General features: G+C 50.7%; 2 protein-coding genes across 2 annotated transcripts in view; both read left to right on the top strand.

The window, feature by feature from the left end:
- The window catches only part of ENTPD1 (ectonucleoside triphosphate diphosphohydrolase 1), a 32,760-nt gene extending 27,911 nt beyond the window's left edge, over positions 1–4,849 (top strand). The window contains exon 10 of the mRNA XM_069863236.1: positions 26–4,849. Within this exon, the coding sequence (XP_069719337.1) occupies positions 26–232 (207 nt within the window). The 3' untranslated portion in view covers positions 233–4,849. The remainder of the gene's footprint in view (positions 1–25) is intronic.
- A 3,592-nt stretch (positions 4,850–8,441) lies between these two features.
- Positions 8,442–21,112, top strand: CPN1 (carboxypeptidase N subunit 1). The gene is made up of 9 exons (XM_069863952.1): positions 8,442–8,804; positions 12,051–12,247; positions 12,930–13,085; positions 13,347–13,529; positions 15,037–15,148; positions 16,398–16,537; positions 16,847–16,946; positions 18,820–18,938; positions 20,831–21,112. The coding sequence occupies exons 1-9, from the start codon at positions 8,582–8,584 to the stop codon at positions 20,960–20,962; spliced, it is 1,362 nt and encodes a 453-aa protein (XP_069720053.1). The 5' UTR covers positions 8,442–8,581; the 3' UTR covers positions 20,963–21,112.
- Positions 21,113–23,312: the final 2,200 nt, after the last annotated feature.

Below are 23,312 nucleotides of genomic sequence, written 5' to 3'. Positions count from 1 at the left end.
TGATTCTGCTCCTCTCCCATTTCAGATCGGCAGCAGTGATGCGGGCTGGACCCTGGGCTACATGCTGAATCTGACCAACATGATCCCCGCAGAGGAGCCCGCTGCGCCCCCTCTTTCCCATGGCAGCTACGTGGGACTGATGGTGCTGTGCTCCCTTGTGCTGATGTCTGTGATCCTGTTTGCCTGGCTTCTCTTCCACAAGCCCAAGTGCCTGCAGAAGGGGATTGTTTAGGAAGAGCCTTGTGGGGAGAGGGGCCATGTCACCTCAGCCGCTCAGGGCTGGAGACGCCGACAGAGCAGTCCCTGCTCTCAGTGCCCCTCTCACTGAACTGTGTACTATGTACAACAAGGGCATTTATTTCTTTTGACTTACACTTGCACTGACAGACGTTGGGACATCAGGCTCACCACCTCTCTCTGCCAAGGACAGACAAGTGGGTGTCTCCTCCTTAAATGGGTCGTACTTTCATTCAGTGAAACTTTGCTGTTTGTTGGGTTTTGCCCAGCTTTATAAAGAGAAAAACAGCAGCAATCTTTGGGAGCCCATGCTCCTGCAAGGGTAATCTCAGGTTACACATCCCACTGAGCTCTTGGGAGTGATCATACACAGGCTGATCCTGGTCCTCCTCTGATGAAACCGTGCCTGAGAGCAATTCCCACACCAGCACACCTCTGCTCGCCTCCCACACCCTGAGCCCTACAGCCCTACGGCCGGGTACGGCCACCACAGGGGCTGGTTGGCCCCTGAAGGCTGGCCAGGCTCCCAAATAACACTCTGAGAAAAGAAGGGATGATAATGAAGAAATTGAGTGTGCTGGTGGTCATCAGCCCTTAGCTGGGCTCTGGTGGCTGACTTCTCCTTTTGCAGGTGGCAAGAAGCCTCTTTCCCATGTCTTAATGATGTTGTTGCTGGACCAAAGCTGGCTCATTGTTACACTGAGCCATTCCCATGTTCCCAGGGAAGCTGGGCATTGCTGATTTCTGTAGGAACAGCTCATACGAGCTGAGGATCCTTGACTAGTAGTGGGTGATTATGCCTACAGTGACTGTGGTGTGATCAGCATGCCCACAGGTATACACCCGCTAAAGCAATCCAGTGTCACTGTGCTGATCATACAGCAGCCTCTGATCTAGGGAAAATGTTTATTAGGTCATGTTCCTGTATAAATAGACAGCTGGCAACAGTAGTTAACCAGCATAAGCATGCATAGGTTGAACCACTCTTTCCACCATCAAAATCAGTGAAAATTTGCCTTTCCTTCTGTCATGGCTTAGGCTTATTGCATGGCCATAAGACCCAGGGCTTTTGAGTGCACTTACTGCAGCCCATCTTTTGTCACACAACTAGGGCAGTGCCACCAATCGGGTTTGTGAATCACTTTCTTCCGTCTTTCTGTTCCTTGGTCCAAAATAGAAGAGGTAAGTCAGAAACCCTTTTTTATAAAAACACTTGGAAATCACTGGTGCCTGTCTACCTCCCACGAAATCTCAGAAATCTCTTCTCCTAATGAACTGTAAGTGTTGAAGGCCAAAAGAAAGCAGATATTGCGGAGAGAAAGGTATGGCAAACACACCTTCATCTGTTTCCCCAAGCAAAGCTGCAGAAGGCATGGAAAAGATCCTGATATGCAGCCTAAATAAGGCCTCCTGTAGGCAAGCACAGATACAGAGCTCAGTGTTTCCATGCTTTCCCAGCCTATCTCTCTGGACAGTGAAGGCTGGAAAATGTCCCCCAGTTATTTCTACACCATTCCTGGAAGTAGGAGTTGTAATATATTGGAAGACCTAAAAGTAAGGGAAAAATCTACGCTGTCTTGTGGTAAGATCTTTGGCCAGTTCATTGTTCTTCCAAAAATCTGTATCTTATTTTTGCTCTGAATTAGCTTCTGTTGGATCTTGTTCTGCCCATTTTTGAAAGACTGAGTAACTCTGCTATCAAAATCCCTTTGGTGCTTGAGAGCCGTCTTTGTATCATATTAAATGGATTGATCTTCAGTCTATAAAGCGCTCTGTGCCAACCTCACTTGTAGCTCTTGACTCCACTTCTTTGAAAATTTTTACATCTTTCTGAAATTTGGACACCAAAGGTTTCAGCAAGGGATGGTAGTAGAGTTGCTAACAGTGTATATAAAAAGTAATACCCTTTGAATCTGATCTATACTCCACACTCCTCATTCATATATCTCAGGTCCAGGCCTGCTCACTTAAGAGAAAGTTTTGTGGCTGTTTTGCCCAGTCAAACTATTGCAACTTGGCCTTTTTTTCCAGCCATTGCATTCCAGTACAGCTGCTGTCTCACACCATATATCACTGCCTCTTAATGCAAGCTCCTTTGCCTTCCACATGGCTCCACTGAAACATGTACTATCAAGGAATATTCTTCCAAGCAAGTGATCCAGATCAACCCACAAGTGATGCTTCCCTACACTGTTTTTCCATTGACCAATTATTTTTTTTAATCTGCAAATACATTAAGATGTTGGAATTCATCTAGAGCTGGAGTCTTCCTTCTGTTGTTTTCAGCAAAGATATGTAGATGAGAGAGTAACAGTAGGTTTTCGTTATGCTGGAAAGCATGTAGGAGGACTGTGTGATCAGAGATGCTCCAGCTTCCTAGTCAGCCCTATTTGCAACACTCCCCATCATGTCTCACCTTCCTTGCATATGGAGTCTTTGTAGCAGAGCAGGTGCCCTGGAAAATGACCCTGCATGAGTTAACACATCCTTCCTCCCCATGAACACTGTGGAAACCTGCAGAATGGTAATTTCTCTCTTGAGGCTTGGGGGATCTGTTAGCTGCTCTGTTGTGTCCGTGATGCTGGAACTGGCAGATTAATTGGGATGTTTCAGAAACTGATGCAGAAAGCTGATGCACGTGGAAGCTGATGTGGAGAGACAGCTTGTGCCAATCTGCAATTCTGGTCCCTCCCTGCTAAGATTTTATACCAAAGGAAAAGGTCAAATACAGAACCTAGGAGAAGAGCTTTAGCAATATTTTGTATCTTTATTGCAAGTCCCATGGCATTAATATTGTTAGCCTTTGATTCTGGAGTCAGGTGATTAGCTGGTAGCTTTGTTTACTCCCTCCTGCCCTCTTTCTATTATTTTTTTTTCTTTGAATTTTGGGGCTTTTTTAAAGCTGCAAACGTGACTTGAGTGCAACTTAAAGGCCCTAAACTAAAATAAATACAAAATATGTTACATTATTTTTAAACCTTATGACTTTCAGACCACATTTATGAGTCAATCTTTCTAGAACTAGAAGTTTTAAGGTGATGCCAGATACACCATTTATAAATCACTTGAGCAGGCTAAGGCTTCAGGAATTGGTTGACTGAAGGCTTACTAGCAGAGTAAGACCCTCACATATCCCTGGCTGTACTTGAACATTTTGAGAAAAATATGATTTTTTTTCTCCCCCTTTCCTCTGCTATTTCCAGACTTTATTCATGGATGCTACTCAAAGAGTTCAATTTCAATGAACATTGATTTCTTTGCTGCTTCTGATTCAGCTGTATTCAGCTCAAGTGTGTGTTCCAGAGCCACCTGATGCATACATGAAGATCACTCACAATAATCAGGGTAATTTCTAAGTATGCCAGTAGTAACATGGTATCACTTCTCTTGTTAAAGCAGTTGATCCACCTCACTGATAATCGTCTGTGCCTTATTTCTAATTTGGTAGCTTCTGGCATTAATATCCAGCTACTAGATCCTGTACAGTTTTGCTTTTCTGGGTTAATGTGTCTTTAAACATCACACGTTCTTGTCTTGCACATATTTTTCACTGATCAGCTTTGCTGGGCTGTCAAGACTCCAGACCTTGGTCGTCCCATTTTGCCACAGGAAGCCTGGAGATGTGCTGCAGCAAGGTGGGATGAGTGTCTCCGGTTTGGGTTCAAATGTTGAATGGTCCATCTTTGGGAAGGTTCCTTGCAGGGAAAATTGATAGCTTTGCAGGGTGCAGGAGCAAGCTGGTCTCTCTGGGACCAAAGACTGGATAGGAATGGTTGGAAATGTTGATCCAGTGGATCCTTTCCAACCTAGTGATTCTGTGTGATTCTGTGACTTCCACAAGCTCTCTTGTGTTCACACAAGTGTCAGGTCTGAGACAAAGCTATTAGAGAGGCTGAGATTTTCAGGGGTCAGAAGAGCAGCCTGAGTGCCTGCAGCATTGCTCATTTCTTGCAAATAACCACCAGTCCCCACCACAAGCCCTACTCTCCACTCTCCTCCCTGGCAGAGCCAGCTCTTATGTGTGCACAGGCTACAGCTGATTTCTCTGACCCTACAGCAAAGCAGTGTAGAGCTTCTACTTGGAAGAAAGCTCTCGGAAGTGAGGCCATCACCTCTGTGGTGAGAGGCTGATTTTCAATGTTGCTGCTGGCTGGGGCTCCCCAGCTTTTCCAAGAGCAGCTCTCAGCTGGACAAGTGCCCTCTCCTCATCCATCCCAATTCTTCCCATGCTGTGTGCCAGGGGGGAACGTGTGGGCTCTGTGGGGCTGCCAACTGCGTCACCAGGCTCAACAGCCTGTTCAGGAGAGGCTGGGGGGACAGGCTGAGGACAACAGTCCCTGCCATCCAGGCCACGTGCTCTCTTCTTGTGGCTCTGCTCTGATGAAATGGATCTTTGTTTTGATGTACAGACAAATCTCTGTATCCTTACCACAATAAAGACTTCTGAAATGATGCTAGAAAAGTTTTCATAGTGTTTTCCCCAAGATGGGAACCCACCAATAGAGGGATGGAGCTTTTGGCACTAAACATGGAAAAGCCCCAGGATGGGATTTCCTCTCTTGTCAGTTCCCTGGGTCAGAGCTGGAGTTCCCGGTGGATGAGCAGCATCCCCTCCTGGCAGGGAAGAGTACTATGGGCCTTTCCCAGGCTCTGGGCACCTCACACGGATAGCCTCGCTCCTGGAAAGACTGCTAGTGCCCAAACCCCATCCCTCCTTGCTTTAGCTTCACCCTGACCTCCCCAAAGCACCCTTTTCTCCCCTGCTGCCTATGGGACAGCTGCAGTCCTCTGTCCTCGTTTTCCCTCTCCCTCCCCGAGGCAGCACTACCAGCACCATGCTGACCCTGCAGCCCCCCCAGAAGAGGCGAGGGACAGGGGGCTGTGCCTCTCACTTGTGGGGCCGTGCAGCCCTGCGCCTCTGCGTGCAGCCACAGCTGCAGCTCTGCCAAGGCAAACATATTTGTCACGGCTCATCATTTTTCTTTCAGCACACACTCTCCTTAGTTCATTCTTATGGCTCTTAGCTTGAACTTTCATCAGTTTTTCCAGTCTTCTTCTGATAACAATACAGCTAGAATTAAAGATCGGGTGGAGTCTTTCCACAGCCAGCTCCGAAGGGACCCGTTTCTTGCTGCCTGTGACCCTAAGCTACAGAGCTGATGGGGTGGGGGGACAGAGGTCACATTCTCATCCCTCTTATTCTTGCTGTTCTGGCATGGAGTGTTTCTGCTCACCCTCTTTCTCCCACTGCCTCTAAGTCTCTCCATCTTTGAATGTCTGGGGGTGGGGTGTGGATGATCCATCCCAGATGTATTAGCCGCATTTTCCAAGTTAAGTCTTTGTTTACTTCCTGCACTGTTTCTAAGAACTAATGTCCTATACTGTTTGTTTCTGCTTTCAGCAGTGTTTTTTAACATTAACTTGTTATTAGCTTAAAGCTTCATTAACATGTTGTTTTCCTAAAATGCAGTAAGAGTCAGGCTAGGTCAGATCAGACAGACAGCACGTTGGCACTCGTCTCCAGCTGCACAATGGGTGAGGATTTAGATGGACACTTAGGGAAAGGGCATAGTCCTTCTCTTCCAGCCTTCAGCAGCATAAGAAACTTGTGATCAAGCAATTGCTTCTGGATCTGCGTAATTAATAGCTGTGCATGTCCCAGTTCTCTATTAATAAGTCCTATCCTCTTTTGCACTCATTTAACTTTGAGCTTTAACAAGGTAATTTCATTGTGCCTTATGAACAAAACTATTTCCTTTGGTTTGACTTAAACCTGCTGTCTGATAACAGGCTGCCTCCATCCCTGTGCTATGGATAACACTGACTAATTCTCCAGACTTAGTAGTGGCTGAGATGCATTCTCCGCCCACCCCAGATTTTGCTTTTGGCTCCTTTTTAGGATCTAACAGTACGCCTTTTCTTGTTTTTCACATCGGTGTTGCTTTGTCTGCATAGGAAAGGGAGTGCTTTTCTCATGTGTCCCTTGGCAGCTCTGCAGCTCCAATTCTGCCACTGCTGTCGCAGGCCACTGAGAACAGCCTGGGAAGGGAAGGGGAGGGGGTAGACAGACCAAACATCGGGGTTTTGCTGTTTTACTACAGCTCTGCCTAGTGCTCCCTGACTGCCAAGGAACACTGGCTAGCGCTGGAAACATGCCCACCTCTTTTGCATCGCCTTGGTTGCTGAAAACTGGAGAGAGAGCAGCTCCATGGGAATCCAGCAGCCCTGGGAGCCGTGATGTGAGGGAGGCAGGGCATTTCCCACCACTGCATGAGCCACCAGCTCCACAAAATACCACCAGACAAGTTTTGCTGAAGAGATACAAGCTGCCCTGCCTTACCCATGCTTGCCATACCCATGCTCCACCACTTCAGCTACTTTTCCTTAATTTTCTAAAGGAAAAAACTTTCTGGGAGTAGCTGGCACCTCCACACTGTTTCTATTTCTTGTTTCCTGATCAAAGATGGATGCAATGCCATTCCTGCTCCTCAATGTGTGCTGCTCCAAGACTGACTTACAAGTAGGGTTGTGGTGGGATGGAGCTTAACTGGGAGAAGGTATTAATTAAGCTATTAATTAAAGATAGCTATTATTAAGATGTCTTTATATATGTGTGATACTCTTTTTTGTTGTCGTTGTTCTGGTCATGTCTTCAAAAGATATTTGTGTAAAACCAGGACTTCTACTACTTTTTTTTTTTTTAAAGGGGCCAAAATTGAGAGGATGCTGTGCAGTTGGGGCAGGAGTCCAAGAAGACACAGGGACAAAGAGAGAGAGGACCAGTATGGTGGGGCTGGGGTAGAAGAAAGTTGAAAGCGGGAAAGACTGAGTAAGCCAAGCCAGGAGCAGACAAGCTGTGTGCTTTGCCCACCAGCCTGCATTGTTCAAGCTAGAGGCTATAAACAGGGAGTTCTTGGCTTTTAACTCTGCTTTTCCTGGGAAACTGAGGCAGAAAGGTGGTCAGCAGCCCACATGGATGAGGAGGACAGGTGGGAAAGCAGTGAGGTGCTGGGCAGCACCAGCGGAGGTTGTTTTGCTAGGGAAAGAGGCAGCTAGAGCAACCCTTGTCACAGGGGTTACAACAATGCAGCGTGGATCTACCTTGAGGCTGAAGGGAAGGCAGATGTTTAGCATGGCTCTGAGTACCCCGAGAAGCCCATTGCTCCTGGCAGCAGCAGCTCCTTTCCAGGGTGGCCTAGACAGAGTAGCCGAGCATGCTCATGCTAGCAAAGGGAGGCTTTCTCCTCACGTGTCCAGGCATGACTGTAGAATTTTAAGCTGCTCGTACTCACGTTTGGGCTCTGGGTCAGGGATGAACTAATAAAGATCCCTATCACAGCTGCTAAGCTGCTAGAGTTTTCACAGAATGATTGAACGGTTTGGGCTGGAAGAGACCTTAAAGATCATCCAGTTCCAACCCCACTCCCAGGAGCAGGGACACCTTCCACTAGACTAGGTTGCTCAAAGCCTCACCCAGCGCTGAACACTTCCAGGGATGGCACATCCCCGACTTCTCTGGGCAACCTGTCCCAGCGCCTCAACAGTCTCGTAGCCGCCTCCCCGAGCTGCTCCTGTTTGCGGGCAGAGCAGAGGGTCTGGGGGGACCGCTGCCTGCTGGGGCTAAGCTGGATGTGGCAGAGGGGTGGCGAGGAACCAGCTTCCCCTAGATCCAGAGCCGGTCTGCAGCTCTGTTCATTAACAGACGGCAAAGCATTCTCCGCCGCTGCTAGTCGCCCGGTGCCTGCCAGAGCTCGCAGCGCGCAGCGGGGCAGCCCCAGCTCTCCGAGCTCTCTCTGCCGCCTGGACCCCGCTCCGCACACGACCCCGGCCCCGCAGCGTTCGTTCCCCGATCCCGGCCGAGCTCTGCGGGCGCGCATCCCGGGAGCCGCGGGAGCCGCGCTGCCTCCCTCCGCTTCCCCAGGAGATGGGGCCGGAGAGCCGGCGCGGCTGCGGGGCCCGGGGAGAGAGCGGGGCTGCGGGCACCGGGGCTGCCCCGCCGCCGGCCCCAGCGCCCGCCTCGCCTCCTGCCCCACCGAGGGCTCGGCTCGGGCTCCGCCGCCAGCTTGGCAGCCCCGACGCCCTCGGCGGCCAGTTTTCCATCGCTCCTGCGGCGGCAGCAGCCTGTTTGCCGTCCGGTTAATAAGTGAGCCGGGGCGGCGGGGGAAGGGGCGGGGGAGGCTCCGCCGGTGCCGCCGGCGGACAGAGCGCTTCTCGCCGCGGGGCCCCGGTTCGCCCCGCCGCCCGCAGGTGCAGGGGGGGCTGGCGCTCGGGAACTGGAAAGAGCTGGTTGGAGTTTGCACTTTAAGCCGCGGGCGGGGAGGGCGAGCGGGGGGCGCGGCAGAGGATGGCGCGGTGGCTGCGGTCCCTGGCGGGAGCGCTGCTCCTGCTCGAGGGGGCGGCCGCCCTCAGCTTCCTCCACCACCGCTACGAGGAGATGGTGCAGGCCCTGTTCCGCGTGCAGAGCCAGTGCCCCTACGTCACCCGCATCTACAGCATCGGCCGCAGCGTCGAGGGCCGGCACCTCTACGTGCTGGAGTTCAGCGACTACCCGGGCATCCACGAGCCCTGTAAGTGTGGGGGTCGGGGACCCGTAACGATGGGGGATAGAGACCCATAAGTAAGGGGGTTGGAGACCCGTAAGTGTGGGGGGACAGGGACCTGTAAGGATAGGAAGACGGGGACTAGTAAGAATGGGGGCACGGGGACCCATAAGTAATGTGGTTGGAGACCCGTAAGTATGGGCGGACGGAGACCCGTAAGCGTGGGGTGACGGGGACCTGTAAGAATGAGGGGCACAGGGACCCATAAGGATTGGGGGGACAGAGACCCCTAAGTATGGGGGGACAGGGACTTGTAAGGATAGGAGGACGGGGACCCATAAGTAAGGCAGTTAAAGACCCGTAAGTATGGGGGAACAGAGACCTGTAGGTGTGGGGGGACGGTGACCCATAAGAATGAGGGGACAGGGGCCCATAAGTAAGGTGGTTGGAGACCCTTAAGTATGGGGGGACAGAAACCCATAAGTATGGGGGCCCATAAGAATGGAGGGTCAGGGACCCACAAGGATGAGGGGACGGGGATGGCAGTTTGGAGAGACAGGGCTTTGTGGATGCACTCCCTGCCATACGGCACTGTCAGGGCAGAGAGTGGGGGTTATCTCCCTTTCCAGGCAGGAGTCCCGGCTGTGGAGGGGACCCCATATCCAGCCTACGGACTCCATATCCAGCCCAGGGACACACACACAAAGCCCACATGGGTGCATTGTGCTTGTGTGGGCTGCAGCGTGGCCCAGGCGCGTACTTTGGATGAAGCTCCAATTTTTCAGCACAAGCTAACACAAGAACCCGAACCTGCACCCCAGCTGCCCTGCCACCCTCTCTCTCCTAAAACACAGCTTTTTGCAGGCAGGCAGAGGCTCAGCCCAACCTCCACCCTTTGCTGCTGGATGGTGACAGGAGGAAAGAGTTAAGCCGTTTTCTCCTCCAGACCCCAAAGCAAGGCGGGGAGAGAGCGAGGGACCCTGGCAGGGCGGTTGCTGGGCTGTGCAGCCCCTGAGCCAGGCAGGTCTGGGGTGTCTCTACCTGCTGCCACGTGGCCTGTGGAGCCTCGGCGGCAGCAGCAGCCCCGGAGCTGCTGCCTGTACAGCGCAGAGACGCCACTGAGCCAGACCTTGCTGGCAGACGGTGCCCGTGGGGGACCGAGAGGACCATCCGGCTCTCCCGGCCTGGGCTGTGCACGCTCTTGCTTCCCCACCTTATAGCCCTGGGCCACAGGTGCAGACAGAGATCTGCCTACTTTTTGCAGGATCTTTTGCCTTTTCAAACCCTGGCTCACTTGATGATGCAGTTAAACACAGGGGCTGATGAGTCTTGGCAGCCTAGTCACATGGAACACTGCCTGTAGTGCTGCAGGGGCGAGCACGACCCATACCTGCACCACCCACAGTGCAGCAGCCCCCCTAAACTCCCCTGTACCCTGTGTTCCCCTCCTGCAGCCCTGAGCATTGCCCTCAGTGGTGCCAGGAGGTGGGATGGAGGCTTCCAGTCCCATTTGGTACAGGGAAACCTGCATGGCACTGAGAACACCTCAGGCACCTCCGCTGCACACCGGGAGCTGGTTCAAAGCAAGGAGTGAGCAAAGGCCACTGGCAACACACTGGTAGATTTTATACCTGTAGAACTGCTGGAGAGCAGCTGGAAGGGTCATAGGAGGTGATCAAGATCAAACGTGCCCCAGGAGGGCAGCACGGACCTGTGACCCTGCTTTTGTAGCACAGGCCACCCTCAGGCTGGCACTTTCAGCATGTAGCATAAAGACTTCGGGAATCTCTGCACTCAGCCATAGAAAGTAATTCCAAAAAAAGTAAGCCTAGAGTCAGTGGGCTTATGTGCAGTAATTAGGGCTTTTGTGGCCACGTGGATGATGTTGAGGGGTCTGCATATTGAAAAGGGCCAACAAGTGGTGCCGCAGGCTTGAACAAAGCAGAGGAGAATCCCTGCTGAGATCCTATTTTTTTAAAATAAAGGCTGCTCATATCCCCAGGACATTTTTATAGTTTTTATAACTGGATTACCTAATTAAATCAGTTCTTGTGCCTCCTGAGGTCTAACCAGGTCAAAACATGTTGCCCACCTGTGGTGTCCTCTGCTGAGGTGCTGTGATCAAAAGATATGGAAAAGCAACATCTTTTGACAAAAAAATGATATTTTTTTAGAATCTGTCTTCAGTGTATCCAGAAGCAGTGTCTCATCCCCACACAGTAAAGGCGCATGGGGGATTTTGGAAGCAGCAAATGTCTGATGCATGGAGCTGCGGTGATTTTGCCGCAGGGATCCTGACAGACACCATGCATAGGAGCGGGGCTGTGAGTCTGACCACTGCTGGTGGCTGGAAGACTCATGGTGCAATGGCAGTCTCGAGCTCTGGCAAGCTGACATTTGTAACACCCTGTTTTCCCCGACCCTTTCGTGTGAAAGTCAGCCTCCCTTTTTAACCAAATTCCCCTGGTATCTCTCATTCTACCGCTGCTGACTTCAGCCTGCAATGGGACATTCTGTTTTCCCACAAGTAACTGCTTTAAAAGCACCTCTGGGAAAATCTAACCCATTCCTCGCATGTGCTGCCCTCTCCTTCAGCAAAGCAGTGAGTCCTGCTCTAGGCTCTGTCTGCCTGCAGTCTCTAAATCTGTATGTCAAGACCTATTTTAGAAAAATCAGTAGCAAGAGCTGGTTTTCTCATAAGGAAGCTGCCCAAGGAGCAGTTCGATCTGTATTCAACTCAGCAACTGAGGGTTTCTCCAGGGTCTTGTCCCTGTCCCTTGAAGGTGAGGAAGCCCCTAAACCTTTTCGTGGGAGGCAGGTGAAGGGGTGGGAGAGGAAAAATTGCCGAGGCCTCCCACTAGCACAAGAGTCAGGAGCTGACAGGCAGCAGCCAGAGGTGACCAGGCTCTTCCATTGAAGAATGATGTCTGCAAGCCAGGGACTGATTTTATCCTGCAGAGTAATGAAAGGCTCCTTAAAGCATGCAGAGCCAGGAATTTGCCATGCTAGTGAGAGGCACTGAGAGCAAACCACAAAGGGCAGAGGTGGGAGAAATGGTCTGTCCTCTCCCCTGCCACCCACCATAGAGCTGGGAGGCCCCATAGAAGTCATGCCACTCTCCCTTGCCGAGGTTTGCATTTTCCAAGGGTAAGATCTATTCTCCCCATTTACTGGGGAGGCTTTGGGTTTGTCCAGGCTCCCTGCAGCAGGAATTGGCTCTTCCTTCATGTCCCAGTCCTGTCTGATGGTTTCATTCTCTGTTGTTCTCTCCAGTGGAGCCAGAGTTCAAGTATGTCGGGAACATGCATGGCAATGAGGTACTGGGTCGTGAGCTGCTGCTGCAGCTCTCCGAGTTCCTGTGCGAGGAGTACCGCCGGGGCAACCAGCGGATCACCCACCTCATCCACGACACACGCATCCACATCATGCCCTCCATGAACCCCGATGGGTACGAAGTGGCTGCCAAGCAGGTACCGGGCAGCGATCACCTCCTCCAGCCGGGTAGGGGCAGAAAGCCCTTCAAATCCCTGCAGAATCCCTTTTACCCGACCTATGAGGAGGGGACATCTTCCCTTTCTATGCCTTGCCAAATGTGTCTCCTCTAACTGACACTGCTGCTGTTCAGCTCCTATGCCAAGGGCTCATGCTGTGTATCCTGTTCCAGGTGGCCCTGGCAGGTGATGGAGGAGGCTTTTTACACCTGCCTTACTCTCCCCAGGAGTTACTTGTCACAGGAGGGTCACTGCAAAACCCCTGCCTCAAGCTAGGGAATTGGCAGCTGAATGCCGCTGTCATGAGCAGACAGAGACGTAAGGGATGGGGCAGGGAGAAGTTCTTTAGTCCTCCTCCAAAACCTCACTCGTTCTGTTGTACCGCTAGACCTTTGGGAGGTATTTTATTTTTGTCTCTTTCAGTTGAGACAAATTGTTTATTTGGCTTGTGCCTTTCTCTGTGATCCTGGAAAATGAAGATATTGTTATTGACTTTCCTTGTCAGTACCAATACTCTTTATTCTCCTGCCAGCAATAACACATGTGTAGTGACTTAAAAGCCACCAAAGAGCCATTCAAACAGTTGATCCCTGCTGCTGTGACACCCAGCCTGCCTGGACCCACCTTGTTCTCACCCCTGTGATGCATCTTTTACCCACAGGGCCCGGATAGCAATGGGTATTTGACAGGGAGGAACAATGCCAACGGAGTGGACTTGAACCGCAACTTCCCTGACCTCAACACGTTCATGTACTATAGCGGGGAAATCAATGGGCCAAATCACCACATCCCACTGCCTGACAACTGGAAAAACCAGGTAGCAGTCTGGGATGTTGCGAGGGCTACAGCATCTTCAAAGGTGGCTCAGTAAATGTAACTGTGACACGGGGTATGCAGCAGAGGAGCCAGCCATGCACATAAGGGTGGGCGGTGGGGACCGAGGCAGCTGCAAGGGCTGAAGCAGGCATGTTGTGGGGCAGGGTCTGAGGTGACCGATTGTGCTGCAGCCTGGCCTGGAGCAGCAGCCAGCCCAGAAGTGGCTGAGCAATTTTGCCTGTCCCCATCCCTCTTCTCACAGGTGGAGCCGGAGACTTTGGCTGTGATCCAGTGGATTGGCAGCTACAACTTTGTGCTCTCAGCCAATCTGCATGGTGGAGCAGTGGTGGCAAATTACCCCTATGACAAGTCTCACGACCAGCGGTTCAGGAGCCACCGACGTACAGTCAACACTCCTACGCCTGATGACAAGTTGTTTCAGAAGGTGAGTGGGGTCCTGGTGGGTGGTGGCATTCCCACGGCTCTGCCAGGGTGCAGCATGTGAGAGCTCGCTGGGAGTCTCTGGGTCACTGCCCCATGCAGAGGCCAAACCAAGAAACCTGTTGGAAATAACCAGCAGCACACTATGGTATATCTGCCAGCCGCTGGCTTGTGAGCTAGGTCAGGGCAGTCCCACAGCCAGCCAGTCCCACCACACAGGCCAGACTTCACCCTCAGAAGACCCTTCCTCATTGATGCTGTGCTTGGGTTACCCATAACCCCAGTATCACCAGTGTTCTCAGTACCACTGTACTCGTCAAGAGCTGGAGCCTGTCCCCAGCTTTGCTTCACTGTCATAGGATGCATAAAGGTTTTTTTTCCTAGAGAGGTGGCAGAATCAGTCTGGGGGTATCTACTGAGAGGAGGATAAGGGAGGTGGATGCCCAGCAGGATCTTCTGGGTAGTGAAGAATAAGGAATGCAACAAAAAGAGCACAAACAGACATCAAGGACTGTATCAGTATGTGCTGCTGTTCCTGCTGGCACTAGCTGACGCCTGTGTTTTTTCTCCATTGTGAAAATGTCCCAGAAATCCATGCCTTCAGTCACTGCTGCCATTAGGGAATACCCACCACAAGAAAAAGCAAGTCTGTGCTAGAACAGCTAATGAGAAAAATAAGTCTGAGCTGGAGTTCAGCCTCCTCTGGAAGCAGAGGCTGTGCAGGGGCTTGCCAGGACCTGCTGGGATCAGGGCTGCACTTGGACCCAGATGTAGAGAGGCTGCAGTCTGGGGCATTGGCTGATGATACCTACATAGCCTCAAGAGTCAGAAATGTAGGGAAATAGCTGTTTTACTGCTGGCAGAATGAGGTTACACCGGCATCTGGACCATAATACAAGGGTATAGAGTTTTCATTAGAAAATGCAAACAGTGGTCTCTCTTAAACTGTCTCACGCAGAGGACAAGTTTTACATGCAGTGTCCCGATTTCAGCTCTGCCTTCCTGTCTAAAAATAAGCAGTGATCTTAATAAGGGCAATAAACAAGCAGTTGCCGAAACAGAAGTTGCCCAAACTCTTTCCTAATACAAATTCCCCTGATATATATGGTATTTGATTCAAGACTGATACTGGTTAGTTTTCCTTGCACATCTGCTCTCCCTGTTAGTGCCATTTGCTGTGTGGGGACCAGCACTGATGGGGCTGGGTGCCCCTGTGTGGGGCTACTGCCCTCCGCTCCCCCTTATCTCAGCAGGAGCAGGGCTGGAGCCGTCTGTGCCATCAGCAAACCTCCAACGTGACAGATTTCTGCTCTTCCTCCTCCACCTTCATCTGCCTACACTTTATAGAGGTCCTGGACACCTCATGTTGTATTTCAGAGCAGTAAAATGCATGAGATTTCTCTTCTCTGACTTCCCTCCCATGTTCCCCAGTGAAGTCTGTGCAGGAGCGGGGGTGTTTGCCCAGAGCCACCCACTGCTGGAGCACTGACCAATGGCTGCTCTCTCTCTAGCTGGCCAAGACCTACTCGTATGCCCATGGCTGGATGCACCGTGGCTGGAACTGTGGGGACTACTTTGCTGATGGCATCACAAATGGGGCATCCTGGTACTCACTCAGCAAAGGTAAGGGCTGGGCTGGTGCACACCACTGTCAGCAAGGTGTTGAGCTCAAGAGAGGTGAAGAGAAAGACAAGAAACTTGAGGACAGGATGGGTTGGGTCAGGGCTGTGGTAATAGTGCTGTGCCTATTGCTAGACACCATTCCGGTGTATGCATTTCAGACTGAGAACTGGCTTGAAAGACTGGAAGTGGCTTGGGAGAGAGCCATAAAAGTAGCTGAGGTCCACAGAGACCTGCTGTGTGCTGCTGAATGAAGGCAATCTGTTAGCGTATTTGAAAATGCCACGGCATAACTCCATCAAGACCCAAAACTGTGACCAAAGGGAAGACATTTATTGTAGCTGCTGGCTCCTGAAAAATCTGATTAAAAAAGGCGTAACAAAGAAACTGAAAATCAGTGAATTAGGCTAGAAAAAAGATTGGAGAGCAACTAAAGGGACATAATAGCCCCTGTCGTTGCAAACCTCCCACTGAAAGCAGAGCGGTGAGTGATCTGACTGAAGGAGGGAGTCGGGCAGTCACAGGGGAGGGGGCTGCATGGGAGAAGGCGGCTCTAATTGTGCCGTGATGGAGGGAGGAGGCAGCACCTGTGGAGCAAAGAGAGAGAGCAAGACGGTTCTGTTAGAAGATAGGCATGGGCCAGGATGTCTGGGACACAGAATGTTCTGAGTTGGGAGGGACCCACAAGGATCATTGAGTACAACTCCTGACCCTGCATAGGACATCTCCAAAATTCACACCATGTGTCTGAGGGCGTTGTCTGAATGGTTCTTGAATATTGTCAGGCTTGGTGCTGTGACTGCTTCCCTGGGGAGCCTGTTTCGGTGCTCCACCAACCTTTTTTCCTAATATTCTTCCTAAACCACCCCTGGCACATCTTCCTGCCATTCCCTTAGGTCCTATCATCGGACACCAGAGAGTGATCAGTGCCTGCTCCTCCTCCTTCCCTTGTGAGGAAGCTGTAGACTGCAATGAGGTCTCCCCTCCTCCTCTCTTCTCCATGCTGAACAGGCCAAGTGGCTTTAGCCACTCCTCATACAGCTTCCCCTCTAAACCTTTCGCCAACTTTTTAGCCTACTCTGGACAATCGCCAGTAGCTTTATACCCTTATATTGTGGTGCCCAAAACTGCACATCATACTCAAGGTGGGGCCACACTAGTGCGGAGTGGAGTGGGACAATCATCTCCCTTGACTGGCTAGAGGGAAGGGAGCCTTGCAGTCCCCTGGCCATGGACTCTTCTTTTCTTCCAGGCATGCAGGACTTCAACTACCTCTACACCAACTGCTTTGAAATCACTCTGGAGCTGAGCTGCAATAAGTTTCCCCCCGAGGAGGACCTGGAGAGACAGTGGATGGCCAACCGTGAGGCCCTTGTTGCATTCATTGAAGAGGTAAGGGTGCAGTCCTGGGACCTACACTCTTCTCCCGCAGACCTCCATGGACCCCACGCCTGGTGGCAGGGGACCAATAGGACCTGGGAGCACAGGGGTGGAAAGGAGGCAGTCATGGAGCTCGTTGGATGCTGGTGGGCTTTGGGAAGGTTGTTGTGTCCTAGATTGGTTCTGCTGGGAGGACAGGAGATCCAAGGATATGGAAAAAGATGAGGTTGTCCTCAAAACTCCACCCTCCTCCAGTACTCAGGAATACCCACTTGGGCAAAGGAGGGTCCTTGGCCCAGCAGTCTGTCTCCCTCCCTGCAGGTTCACCAGGGCATCAAAGGCATGGTGTCAGACGAGAACAACAACGGCATTGCAGGAGCAGTGATTTCTGTCCAGGGAATCAGCCATGACATCACCTCTGGTGGGTTGTTGGTCCCCTTGCATGCTGCCCCTTTTTGGATAGAGCCTGTAGGGTATGTGGGAGGGGGTTAGCAGGCGAGGCTATAATATATGTGGCCAGAGCGGTTTGCTTCCAAAAACCACTGGCTGTGAGGATTGAGCAGTCCACAATGACTGAGTGTCCATGCTGGACCAAGGAAGGCTTAAGAAAACTTAGGAAAGAAAGAGGCGAGAACTGGAATACAAACCTTATTGTGAAAGACTTCAGAAAGTCAGCTCTGATTTTATCCAAAAGAAAGGAGAAAATGCGTTTGTATGTAACTAGAGAGAAGACTGAGGAAGTAATCTACTGAAGTATCTAAGTATCTACATGGAGTTGAAAAAGTTGCTAGCAAAGACACAGTGGCAGAACAAGATGAAAGGCTGAAAGTTAAAGCCAGACAAATTTAGACTGAAAATGAAGTGCTGCTTTAGTTCATCCAGCTTGTGGTGGTTTCTCCCTTGCTGGCTGTTTTTAACCTGCTTTTCCTAAACACCCTTCTCCGTTTAGACTGGTTGGACTACGAAATCATCAAAATTACTTCTAGACCCAATAACACTCTAATATTTGGCGCTTACCATACTAGCCTACATAGGAAAGGGGAGTGTGCAAGAGATCATAGAGTCACAGAGGTGCTGGCTGCAAAAGCTCTCTGAGGTATTCTGTCCAACCTCCTGCTTGGAGCAGGATTGTCCCCAACATTGGTTCTGATCAGCCATCATTCCCTCCAGCTGATTCTCACTGACCCCCAAGGATGGAGATTTCACAGCCTCTCTGATGTCCTGTCCCAGGGTTGCACCACCTTCATGGTGAAGCTGTGCTCCCTCATCCACCCTCAAGCTCCCAAGCTGCCATGTCAAGTGGTTGCTGCCCCCTGTTCTATTGCCTGGCACTGCTGAGAGGAGTTTGGCTCCATCATCTTTTTAGCTGCCCTTCAAGTAGCTTCCAGGTGCAAGCAGATCCCCCTCCACATCCTCCCAGCCAGGCTGAGCCTGCCCAGGTCTCCTTGTGGGGCCTGAGGTCTCCCTGTGGGTTAGGTGCTCTGGTTCCCCCACACCTCTTTTGACCTAGGATCACCAAAACTGGACATGGTATCCAAATGCAGCCTTGCCAGGACTGAACAGAGGGACAAAATTATCCCCTCTGATGTGCCAGCCACCCTCTCTCTTTTCCACTGGGAGCCTCTGACTCATATGCATCTCACTCATAGCAATTAGTCCCACTTAAGCTAAAGTGACACAGGCTGCCTGTAATGATTTCTCAGATTTGCAATACCCATTCAGTTCCATAGATGGGAATATACTCAAATTGTCTTAAGTAGTCCATGATGTGCTGTATTGTTGGCAATCCCCTGTCCCTAAATGCACAACACCCAGTCCCCCAAAGTGCTCCTGGGGCTTCTTTATGCAGACAGAATCAAGCAGGGAAGCATCTGAGTAATTAAAACCCACTAATAACCCAAACATGGCAAAATTGTATATGATAAGAATTGTGTTATGCATAAGGAATCAGACTGGAGCTGTGATTGCCCTTAGGTCTGCTGTCATCTGACTGGCAAGCGCTCAGATTCACGGCCTCTTGCTCAGGCACAGCCAACACTGCTGTACCCACCCCTTTCATTTGGTGTTTACGTGCAGGGTGACCTCTGCTCAGTGGCACTGAGATGTCACATGCAGTCTACCAATGTGGATCCAGCCTTAGAGTAGCCAGCAGATCTGGAAGAAAGGCTAAAAACTGCCTAGGTTTTGAGGGCTACACGTTCTAATGGAAGTACAATCAGCAAGAGCCACTGAAATACCATTTGTTTTGCTCCCTGTGCATCCTAAGTGCTTTCTTTTCCCATCTTGTGTTCCAGGTGATATGGGGGATTATTTCCGGCTGCTGCTGCCTGGCACTTACACTGTCACAGCCTCTGCAGAGGGGTACCAGCCCCAGACAGTGACAACAACAGTGGGCCCAGCTGCACCTTCATTGGTGAGTCAGGCTGCACGTTCACCAGGGTGACTCCAAATGTCACCACCCCAGGGAGAAAGAAACACAGCAGGGGATGTCTAGTGAGCAGTACAAAAAGGAGATGGGATGTAGAGCATTGCCAATGGCTGCGTTTATCTGCTTTGGCAGTCATGGGACTCACTGCAGCTCACAGAGAGGGACAGGGTGAAGGCAGTGCCACGTGTCCCTTGATTCCTTACTGAAGGCTCACAGCTGCACTGGGCTGCCGTGCCATCTCTTGTGTCCCTTCTGCCTCTTGGCTGTGGGGGTAGCCCCTGACTGGCTGGGGCTGCTGCTGTTTAGTTCTCCCTCCATTCTCCCCACTCTCCAAGATATAGGTAAACGCTCCCTATAACATGGAGGCAGCACCTGTTCCAAGTCTCTATTATCCCCCTGACTCTGTGGGTTTCAAGTGCTCTGCTATCATTTCCATCCTGCCTGGAACCAAACACATTATCAAATTCATAGCAAGAGGCTGAGGTCTGCCCTTCTTCCTGCCAAGCACCCAAGCCAGAGGGGAACTGGTTGCCAACAAAGAACAGCTGAGCACCTTTGAGAGATGAAGTGAAACCCACATGTAGGGGACATGAGAACAGCATGTCCCCTACAGCCCTATTCTGAGGGCAGACCGGACAACTAGAAATTGGTTATAAAAACAGTGGGTGGTGATCCCTGCCCCTGCTGTTGCCTTGTTGAACATAGATGGACTGCAGATGCAGCCTGCTCTGAGGGCTGACAAGAACCCCCCAGCTGTGGCATCCTGGCACATCACTTGCTTCGGTGCATGTACCCTGGTCAGGCTCTGTCGTAAATACACTACAGTGGTTCTCCCACCCTCCATCTCTTCATCCCATCCCACCCAACCTCTGAAGTTCTTCCAGAGCTGCCCTTTTCTCAGGATTAGAAACCTTCTAATTTTCGTCCTAAATTTATTTATGGTTAGTTTATCCCTATTTGTTCTTATGCCAATGTTGTGCTTTAAATAGCCTCTCTTCTTCCCTGGTATTTATTCTCTGATGTATTTATAGAGAGCTGTCAAGCCCAGTCCTAGCCTTTGTTTTGCTAGGTTAAGCACTCAGCACTTTGCCTTCCTTTTAAAATAGATATTCCTCTTACCATGCTACTGTAGAAGACTGGTTTGTTCCCTGATGGTCTGATCTGTGCAGATCTCCCCTTGCAGCGGCCCTCTTGCCTCTATGTCACTCTGCCCCTGCAGCACCTCCTCTACCCACTGCTCACCCCATCCCTCCACCAGGAGGCCCACACAGCCCCATTCCTGTTTCACCTTTCTGTATGGCCTCCCTATTCCCCTTTTATACGATGCTGTGTCCCGCACCTTCCTTGTCCCCTTCTTCCTCTGTACATGCTTGCATGGCTATAGTGGATGGAAATTTCTTTCCTGGAGTTTTTTTGCCCAGATCTACTGGAAACACTGGTTGCTGAAAGACTGAGTAAGCAGGATTCATCAAACAAAACACAATTAAAAAGAGGCTGTCTGTCCTAAAATATTCTGTGAATTAAATATTTAATTCTTTACTCCCTGGTGAGAAAAGATGAAGCAAGAGCTTAGCCCAGTCCCTTACCTTTCACAGCTCATCTTCCAAACAATAGGAGAACATCGCATTGCCTCCGGAACAACTCTCTGAATAAGAAATGTAACTGTTGGTACAACGTTTTCCACAGGAAAAGAAAAAGTTTCCAGCTAATTTAAGCACTGAGTTCCCATTGTATCGTAACTCTGGCTGAGGCCCCTTGTTGCTTGTCTTGGCCCAAGAATCAGCTCCGAAGGCTAGTGGCAGAGACAGGTCCTGCAGAGCCCTGAGCCAGCAGAGCGCACACGTGCTGTTACACAGCTATTTTTATTCTTTCTCCAGGTGCATTTCCAGCTCAAACAAGATGTGGTGAAGAAGCCCCCAGAGCGTAAAGCCTCAGGCACACGCATGAACAATAAAGCCCTTCAGAAGAAGGTAGTGCCAAGAGCCACCCGCCGGGGGACCCGAACATGAGGACAGCTCACTTGGCTGACAGCTGGGGGAAGCCCTTTATACGAGGCCTGGCTAATGATTCCAGGCAGTGAACTTTCCAACAGTCCAGCATGAAACTAGCCCAAATCATTAGGTTATTAAACAAGGAAGTATTTAATCCCTGAGCAAATCATGAAGTCATTCCCAACAAACTGTGTCTGTGCCATGGTTCCCTGGGCAGCATGTCTGTAGCTGCTGAGCTCTTCTGCAGTTGCCTCAGTCAGGAGAGCTCTGCTCCCTTTAGTCCTATACTCAGTTGCTACACCTCATATGAGATGCCCAAGTACTGGTGCAGAGCAGAGAGAATGCATCCAGGCCCTGGTGTTTGCCTGCTGCACTCACAAGCTGGGCACACAAATCCTGGCACTGGTCCTCTGGGTGCAAGTGCCATGGTTCTCCCTCAGGTAAGGACAAGAGGGAATGGCCTCAAGCTCTGCCAGGGGAGGTTTAGGCTAGACGTTAGGAAAAAATTCTTTACAGAAAGGGTCATTGGGCACTGGAACAGGCTGCCCAGGGAGGTGGTTGAGTTTCCTTCCCTGGAGGTGTTTAAGGCACGGGTAGATGAGGTGCTAAGGGGAATGGTTTAGTGTTTGATAGGAATGGTTGGACTCGATGATCCGGTGGGTCTCTTCCAACCTGGTTATTCTGTGATTCTGTGATTCTGTGATTGTTGCCTGTAACCCTGAAGTCAGGGGAGGTCAGTTGTAAAGCAGTCAGTGAGGTGAGTAGCTCTGAACACAGTTTGTCCCACACGTAGCACAGCTATCACCGGTTAGCAGCACCACAAGGAGGAATGCAGCACTAGGAGGTGGCAGTCCAAGGTCACCTCCTGGCTGATGTCACATTTATCTTGATGTGCAGATGGGACTTTGTGGTAGCTGGTCAAGATTACTTGTAGTCAGACAAGCTGAAACGGTGCACGTTGGCGAAAGCCAAGGATTATCCCATTGCCTTATGTCTTTAGACCCAAACCAGATGGCTCGCTGAAGTGTCTGTTCTAGCCAACACAATTAGTCTGAGCACAGGAGCAACTAGGTGAGGTCTGACAACTGGTGGCAAAACGGGTGATTTGATATCCTTTGAGATAAAATTCCCTGAACCTTGGTCTGGTCAATGTGCAACAGGGAAGGGTGGGTGCTTGATGCCAGCAGTGTGCTGTGCAGGTACAGCGCAAGCCATGCGAGTTGTAATTGTGTTAGGGATGACATGACCCATAGTCCAGTGGAGGTACTGCAGGCTGGACCTTAAAAGTGCTGCTGAGGCTGTCTGGGCAGGTTTAGAGTGAAAGCAAGTGTAGAAACAAAGCTGGTGATTTCCATGGGGAAAGTATCTTAAGCAAGCAAAACTTTTCTAGCATTCTTCATAGAAAATAAGTAACTCCAGAGGGATAAACAGTCCTACCCATGTGCCCCAGCACGTGGTGGGGCTAGTTATCCCAGTTTCTCCCACAGAGCCCTCCATTGCACTAGCTTTCTCCATGTCTCAAGCCTCTCCAAGAAGCATCCCACACACATTTGCTTGCTCCTCCTCTCTTGCAAACATCTCTTTATCTCTTGTGAGCAACCTCTACCATCCTGCTGCATAGGCAATATTCTGTACTTCATCCCTCACCATCACCTCCTCTGTCTCTGCTACAAGATGCTAGTGTCATTTTCAGCCCTAGAGCACTCTTATAGCTCTGCCTGCTAGCAGAAGCTGTTTCTCTGTTAGGCTTGTTCTTGGAAATGCAGAGCAAACTGTCCCTCATTGGGTATCTATTTAGGCTATTGCAAAAAAATAGTGCCAGCAATGGTAGTGCACTTAGCCATGGCTTTGACTGATTTTGGTCTGCAGAAGCCAGTGTGGGCTGGAGACGCTGGCCAGTTCCACATTCACAACAAAAGCTGAATTCAAATTCACTATTTTTTTATCTTTTGGTGGTGGAAAGAAATGAAAAAGGACAGTGAAGCTGAGGTGTTCAAAATCATACGAGATTTAACACCTTGGCCAAGCCCAGGAGCATCACTCCAGATGCGGAACCCTCCTATTTGAAGCCACATGTCAGTGCACTTTCACCCAAAAGATTCTCTGGTGGACATACAGGCAGGATGAGGAAGGCCACCCTGTGTCCCATAGTCTGGCCCCATGCAGTATGCTGAAGGGAAGACATTGCTGCCCCCCAACCATGGCACTAGCCCAGCTGGCTGAGCTAATTCCTCACCTCTGAGGATGTGTATGTACATGAGATCAAGGAAAGGGGTCCCAGGTAGCCGCTTTCAGTTGCCTAATTCAGCTGGGTGGTCATTGAGCTGCCCGTGCCACCTCCATCCCAGTAGTGTCACTGGTCGCCTTG

The sequence above is a fragment of the Phaenicophaeus curvirostris genome, chromosome 9, assembly GCF_032191515.1.
Source record: "Phaenicophaeus curvirostris isolate KB17595 chromosome 9, BPBGC_Pcur_1.0, whole genome shotgun sequence".
Taxonomy (NCBI): domain Eukaryota; kingdom Metazoa; phylum Chordata; class Aves; order Cuculiformes; family Cuculidae; genus Phaenicophaeus; species Phaenicophaeus curvirostris.
The sequence above is the reverse complement of the archived record's forward strand: the minus strand, read 5'-3'. Positions and strand labels throughout refer to the sequence as shown.

What these genes read in the sequence shown, in the direction of transcription:
- CPN1 (XM_069863952.1), top strand. Translation starts at nt 8,582, where the DNA reads ATGGCGCGGTGGCTGCGGTCCCTGGCGGGAGCGCTGCTCCTGCTCGAG. An exon ending in CCCGGGCATCCACGAGCCCT is followed by an intron (nt 8,805 to 12,050) that starts GTAAGTGTGGGG and finishes TGTTCTCTCCAG; the next exon opens with TGGAGCCAGAGTTCAAGTAT. An exon ending in ATGACAAGTTGTTTCAGAAG is followed by an intron (nt 13,530 to 15,036) that starts GTGAGTGGGGTC and finishes CTCTCTCTCTAG; the next exon opens with CTGGCCAAGACCTACTCGTA.